General features: G+C 42.5%; 1 protein-coding gene across 2 annotated transcripts in view; it reads right to left on the reverse strand.

The window, feature by feature from the left end:
* Window positions 1-5016, reverse strand: part of WFS1 (wolframin ER transmembrane glycoprotein) — a 30353-nt gene extending 25337 nt beyond the window's left edge. The window contains exons 1-2 of one of the 2 annotated variants that reach the window (XM_018089172.3): window positions 4944-5016; window positions 2789-2965 (exon numbers count right to left, since the gene is read on the reverse strand). In XM_018089172.3, coding sequence (XP_017944661.1) covers window positions 2789-2960 — 172 coding nt within the window. In that variant the 5' untranslated portion in view covers window positions 2961-2965; window positions 4944-5016. Of the gene's footprint in view, window positions 1-2788; window positions 2966-4427; window positions 4444-4943 lie in introns of those variants that run through there. The other variant, XM_018089179.3, reaches the window with a different exon arrangement.
* Between the last annotated feature and the right edge of the window lie 2536 nt (window positions 5017-7552).

Consider the following 7552-nt stretch of genomic DNA (forward strand, 5'->3'; position numbering starts at 1 on the left):
CACAGCAGAGACGCTCCAGCCCCTTCATCGTCTCTGTGGCCCTTTGTTGGACTCACTCCATGTCTCTCTTGTACTGGGAAGCCCAGAGGTGGACACAGCACTCCAGGTGTGGCCTCACCAGTGCTGAGTGGAGGGGAAGGATCTCCCTCCACCTGTGGGGCAATGTTTTGACTACTGCAGCCCAGGATACCAGTAACCTCTTTAGGGGAAGGGCACATGGGCATGCGGTAGAAAGGCCTGAGATAAAACTGCCTTTTGAGATAATTGAGATGTACACTGTACATCTCCCAATCTCTAACAGAAATCATAGCTGATTTATTAAAAATTAAATTACTTCTATTACAAATTTAAGTTTATAAAATTTTGTCCAAGATACTAAAGTCATCAGTAAAGAGGAGTGTTCTACATATTTGATAATGTTTATTGAGATGGCTTTTTGTATATCAGTGTGCTGGTCTTTTCAGTCCTCCTTTACATCACTCAGAGTTAGTCATGATCATAGTGACTATTCAAAATAACTGACTTCTTAATCTTCCAAGAAAGAAATCAGCAGAGCCCTTCTCAGAACATCTGGTCTAGTGCATATTTCCTTTGATACAATTAAACCACAACATGCCATGGCTAAGAACCAAATCCTTTGCTCTCCCTAGACCTATCAGCGATTGGAATGTTATTTATTGGTAAAAGCTCTAGTGATTCCAAGGAATACTTTCTCTGTCAGTCATATTCTGAAAATTGCTGAAGTGCCAGTTTTCTGTTTGAGATATCGCTTTCTGTCATATTGTTTTTTATATGCACATACATCTCTGTGAATTTGTATTTCTATTTGCACTTCTTTCTGACGTCCTACTAAAATCCCCATTTTTAAGTCCTGATGACCAGTGCTGCTCTAGGTGGAAAGAAAAATTCTCTAATTCCTTTCTTTTAAAAAAGTTTTCAATTCTAAAAACTGTTAGCATTATGCCAAATGGCATAACTCTAAAATAACCATAGAAGAAAATACTGTATTACATGTTACTGAAGACATGTTCATCTAAATCCACTAAATCTTGGTTGTTAGAGACTCCAGCATGACACAATGGCAACGGTAGCTCATTCTCCTGCATTAAATACTTGCATACATTAATACACGGATGGAAAGTGCAATGACAGTGGCAACAGGCACCAATAATATTTTAATGGGAAGAGATTTAAAGCAATCAGGAATGAGTCACAACTGAAATGGAGAAATATATCAATGGTCAAAAGTCCTCTTTTATAGGGGAACAAATAAGAACATCTCTAAAACAAAACTGCATAGGTAGAGATCATTAGTAGACACACAGGCCTGTGAAGAGAATTAGGATAAAAATCAGTATTATGTTAGAAGTCCAGTATTTGTGTAGAATAAGGAAATCTCCAAATTAGCCAGAAAAAACCACGTGACAGCAGCTAAGTGCAAAACACCGCTAAAATGCTTGTATTAATTTTCAGAATCTTGCACGAATGTGGGCACCAGTAACAGAAACCTATCTACTGCTCTTTCAAATCACATTATAACTAAGCCCAAGATAACATTATACCACATTCACATTATAGTTGCTATTCTTTCCCTGTTGAAGTATATTAAGAAACTGGAGAATGAAGAATGAAAGAAAATATACCTGTTGGCACTGATTCTAAATTAATAATAACTTAATTAATGTTAGAAGTGTCAGGTCTCTCTAATTTCTCAATTCTTTTACAAGTGGGCTAGATGAAAAAATTGGTAATGAACACTGAGGAATCTTAGAAATTGAGGTATCTAAAAAAATAATTTCCTCTATCTGGAACATGCTTTTTAGTAGCAAAGAACCCAGAAGGTTCCAACAGTCAATTCTGAATTAGATGCACACAATAGATGTGCTAACACAGCCACAATATTGGCCTGAACTATGCGCAGAGCTCAGCTGCATCTGATTCATGCCACATAGATATTCACACATTTAATAATTTTAAACTCTTGGATAGCCTTATTACCTTCAACAGAGTGACTCATATATGTCAGTCTAAGGACAGGCACATAAGCAGTTTCACAATCAAAAGTCAAATTTTAAAGAAAGTTAAAGAGCAGTAATTTTTCTAGACCTTGAACACAAGACTGTCTTGCTCAAGTGTTAAATTACAAACAGAATTTAAAACTGGAACTCAGTAGCTGAATACAGGAGCCAGATATTTTTTGTTTTACATTTTGTAGGAGACATTTCTCTTATCCCATCAGTTTCCACAATCTTTTAAACTCAATGGTTGCACAGTGAGGGGGAAAATAAAAAATCATCATTCTGCCTTTCACACTGTATGATGATTGTAAACCCAAGTTCTTATCTGACGGCTAATATTAACTTCAAATCTGGTTTCATATATCAGCTTGTTATTCCCTCAGTCTACATTACAGTAGTATCTATGTATCCACATTAGAATTCATATTAAAGCTATAGTTAGTATGCAATCTAGCCAAATAAAGAATTAAATTGAAATTATGATAGTGTTATGATAAATTTAATTTAATTCTTCCTGCCAATTTTTCAAACAAACTGTTTTCCTATTGCTCTGTACACATATGAAAAAGTGGATAGGAAAATTTGAAAATATGCACAAAGTAAACTGCAGAAGAAAAGTTTCTTCCACAAGAACAGGTTAAAAGAAATTGGAGAAATTTATGTTCCTACTTTAGTGTCTCTTTAAACAGAGTTTAGAATACACATACACCAAATAATCTCCCAGTGTTTAACATAAGCCAATTTAGCATAAAAATTGCTTTCATACTTACCATTTTTTTCAGTTTTCTCTCTGTTACGGGAATAGCCAGGAACTGAAGAAGTTGCAGAATCTTCTGAAGAGGTGTGCTCCCTGTGGTCCACAGGAGCAGCGTTTAGCTGGGACCTTCCAAGATGCTGCTGGGGGTGAGAGGGACTTGAAGCAGGATCAGGAGTTGAATTCATTTTAGCTGCCAAAGAAGAGAATAATGACTAATTATCAGACAGTAGGGTCACAACGTAAAACCAAAGTAAAAACTTAAAATCTGAACGTATTTGTATAATTTAGTTGAACAACAAGCCTAAAAAAGGTCAAGAAGGGAGATAGCAACTTCAAGATTAATTTATACATTCCTGAGTAATTCCAAGCTTGGGCAGCTATTGTTGAATAAGACTGACCATATATACAGCATTGTGCCAGAATAGGGACTCCCTTTTTTCCTAACTAAATAAGAACTGATTTTCAAATGTAAATAAACACTAAAATTAATTAATCAATCCTGTAAACGCTGTATATAAATAACTTCTTTGAATCTAATGTTCTACTTACACATGCAAGAAATAAAGACTAGCCCCTAACTTTTTACGGACACATCTATAATAATAGAAAAATTCACTTTAGATCAAAGGCCTGGTTAACTGCCATCACCTAATCAGGTGACAGAGAAAGACAACAAATATTAGAAAGCAAAGGAGGAGGAGATGTAGAACTCTGCATGGAAAATGAGAAGGCGGACACCACCAAGGCTGCTCTTTATAGACATTTCCAATTGAAATACACATGGACCAAAATAAGCTTACCAAAATAAGCTTACTTTATTTACTATATCCATTTTTTTAAAAAATTGTATTTACATGCCACACTAAGGCAGGGAGGGAAAGGCCTTATGGCTCCTTACAAGAGAAGGCCTTTTAACTGTAAGCCCTCTCCTAAAGAATGAGGGGATCTCAGTTCATTAGTAAAAAGTTCCTTAAATAAGTAAACTTTAATAAAAGTACTCACTGAAAGTTTAGCTTTTACAAGACAGAAGTGGCAAGATATGCACATACTATTACAGTGTAACTTTAATGAAAGTACTCACTGAAAGTTTAGCTTTTACAAGACAGAAGTGGCAAGATATGCACATACTACTACACTTGCTGCTTAAGAGCAACTTCCCTGAAGTCAAGCAACTTTCAAGGAGCACTGTAGAAGGTATGTGCCTGCAAACTATAGTTTTTAATTCCGGATAAATACAGAATTAATTCACAGTGCTGACCTGAAGATGTCCCTGTAAAGATGAAAGTAGTATAGCCAAAACCAAAGATACTACATAGCCAACAACTTTTTCCACTTAAAGAACACTAAAATCACGACGGGATGCTAAAAGTACCAGCAATGTTACAATTCCAAAACATATTTTTTGTGATTTGACAACTTAGTTGCCAAAATTAAGCTTCCCTAAAGCAGAATATATTTCACTGATACAAGTAAATGCATTTCTGTATTATGTTTCTACATTAAGTTATAAATAAACCAAGACAGTTCAGTTCAACCTTCAAACAGTCCTCGGAAAACACAGAGATTAAAATACCTTCCCAGTAAACCAGCACGGGTATTTTTAACCATTATACAATCACAAAAGTTACTTTGCCTCCAGTTTTAAACTTGACCTTAGCGCTTTGTCAGAGGGGCAGCCAGGGCAGCCAGGCCGCGGCCGCAGCGCGGGGGATGCGCGGCACGGGCGGGTCCGGCTCCAGCCCCTTCCCGAACAGGCACCGGGCGGCACCGGCACTTCTCCGGCACAGGGCGGGGAGCAGGAGCTCCCCTCGGCATCAGCCAGCCCGCAAAAACACTCCCGTCCCAACAGCCACGCCGCACCTATCCTACGAAGGGCACCACCAACTTTCCCTCCCGCGCCAGCAGAAACCAGCCCTTAAGATCTGATTTGAGGATTTCCTCTAAAAGTCTGGGAATGGGAGACAGGGCAAGGCTTTAGGGAGCCCGGGTTTGTTCAGAAGCCGGCGGGCGCTGCAGGGGGAGCCGGGACGCTCCGCTCCGGCAGTGACTCCGGCACCCCGGGGACGGGCGGAGTTCGCTCGCCTCGCTCCCGCCAGTCCGGGAGTGCCCGGCACGTCGCCGTCCCGAAGGGTGCCATGGGGCACGGAGGTCCCGCCCCAGAGCTTAACCGAGCCCGACAGGCAAAGTCAGCAGCGCGAACTCCCCCGATGCTCCCCTACGCCTCCGGAGGCGGCCGGGCACCAACTGCGGCACCGCCAGGGCCCTGTAGCCTCAGGGCGGCCCCGGCCCGGCATCGGGCCCCGGCCCGGCCCCCGGTCCGGTCCCTCCCTGCCCTCCCCGCCGCGCCGTGTTGAGGGGGCGGCGCGCGCTGCACTCACCGCCGCGCGTCCGGGAGGGCTCTGGGGAGGTCGCCGGGCCCCGGGCGGGCGCTGGTGAGGGAAGAGGCGGAGGCCGCGCGCAGGGGCCGGCAGCGGTCTCTGGAGGGCGGGGTGAGCTGCGCGGGCCTCTCCTCGCGCGGCGCACCGGCAAAGAACGGCTCCGGCCGGCCTGGGGGAACGAAGGGGTGTCACGGAGGCGGGCCGGGACGGCGGGGCAGCTGCACAATGGCAGCGCGGAAGCGGGCCGGTGCCGACGCGCGGGGAGCGCGGCAGCTGAGCGGTCGGGGCGGCACAGCCCTGCTCGGGAAGGGCCGGCGCTGCTGAGGGGCCGGTGCGGGCGGACAGGGAGCGGCGGGGCTGGTGCCCTTGCAGCCGGGTGGGATGAACCGGAGCTTCCCCCTAAGGCAGTGTTCCTCCGTGGAGAGCAACAGGAGCGAAGGGAAGGAGGGAAAGGGCGGTAACCGAGAAACTAATTCCTCTAAGTTACTACTACATACACCAGCATTTCTGCCACATACATGGAAAGCTCCTTGGCTGGAAGCAAACTCTGAGCTTACCTGTAAGTGTTGCTGTTGTATTGATAGTAATCTTACTACTTTTTGGAAATAATACATTACTTTTTATTTTCCAACTACTTAAATAAGTCAAGGTCTCTACATGGGACTTTGAATACCTTTTAATTAAAAAAAAAACCCACAGTCAACCTATAAATTCAAAATAGGAGTTACTCAGTTGGTTTTCACAAGTTCCAAGTTTGCAGCAGATCATGGAGAGCTCTGATGTGTTTCATTTTTTTAAATGTCAGATCCTACTTCTTGATGTTGCTGCATGTTGGAGTTGTTTTTAATCCCCAAATAAAAATGTGGCCCCCAGTGTCCTCATTATTTCCTTGTCTTGGAAGTCATAAGAAAATTCTTATTTTTACCTGAAGTAAGTTTAAACAAACATGAAGCTTGTGTTTACTTTAAATTAAACTAAAATTTGCAAAAAACCCACCGCATTTACTTTTAAGAAGATCATTTGCAGTCTGAGTGTAATATGGTTTCATTAGGAACATGCAATGCCTGCCTTGTGCTATCTATTGTTACTTTGGGCTGACAGTATGACAACTCTGATATGACAAACTGCTGCTGCAATCTGCTCCCCCTTCTATTCACATTTCCGTCAAGATATTATTTTATACAATTGATTTGATATTTAGGGGGTATACTTAACAGATGTAACATGCTTTGGAACAGGTGGAAATGGGGGTGGTAGCTGGAAAAGTAAGTAACAAGGGAGTATAAAATAAAGCCTCCTCTGCTGCTTGTGCCTGCAACTTTCCAACTGAAGGCACAGTCACGCATGGCATAAGTCATTCCAGAGGAGCTCAGCTCAAGGATGAATCTGCCACACTGACTCCTAACCTGCTTAATGGTGAGGCTTGATAAAAAATACATTCTGTGTGATCCTACACTGAAGACGCAAATTAGTGCCATTGCTGAATTTGATCAGGTCCTTACTTAAGGACCTTAAGTTTAAACCTTTGCAGTAAATGAATTGTCACATACACCTTATATACTCATTTACATCTTATATAAATACAGATTATGTTACTGAGAGTAAATAGAACTCAGACACGATGACAGCTTCCATTATCAACTCCACTGGTTTCACTTTGGCTTTACTTTATCACAAGTAATGAGTTCCCATTTGGTATTATCACAGTTGCAAATTGTTGCAATTACAGAGAAAAAACATAGAAGTACTGTAATAACTTGGCACAGCACCTTTTTAAATTTCAGATATGACTCATAGTATTAGTAGAATGGTTGAGGTTGGAAGGGACTTCCTGAGGTCAGCTGCTGTTCCCCCCTGCTCATGCAGGACCACCTGGTTGCCCAGGACTCTTAGAGTACCTCTAAGGATGGAGACTCCATCACCTCTCCAGTGCCAGTGCTCAGTCACCCTCCCAGAAAAAAGTGCATTTCCTAATTTTGAGAGGGAACCCTCTGTGTTCCAGTTTGTGCCCATTGCCTCTGGTCCTGTCACTGGACACCACTAGAAAGATCCTGGTTCCATCCCCTTTGCATTCTCCCTTTGGGTATGTAAGTACATTGATAGATAGCCCTGTGCCTTCTCCTCTCCAGGCTGAACAGTCCCAGCTCTTTCAGCCTTTCCTCATAGGAGAGATATTCCAGCTGCAGGAGAGATGCTCCAACTCCTTCATCATCTTAGAGGTCCTCTGTTGGACTGACTCAGTATCTCCATGTCTCTTATACTGGGGAATCCAGAACTGGACACTTGCTTAACTGCGTGAGGTTCCTGTCAACCCAAATTAAAAAAAAGATTAATGCAACAAGAACAAAATAAAAAAGGTTGGAGTTAGCTAGTTTCTTTTTATATTACAAAATCAATAA

Source organism: Manacus vitellinus, unplaced genomic scaffold (genome assembly GCF_001715985.3).
Source record: "Manacus vitellinus isolate BGI_N305 unplaced genomic scaffold, ASM171598v3 scaffold_0_pilon, whole genome shotgun sequence".
Taxonomy (NCBI): domain Eukaryota; kingdom Metazoa; phylum Chordata; class Aves; order Passeriformes; family Pipridae; genus Manacus; species Manacus vitellinus.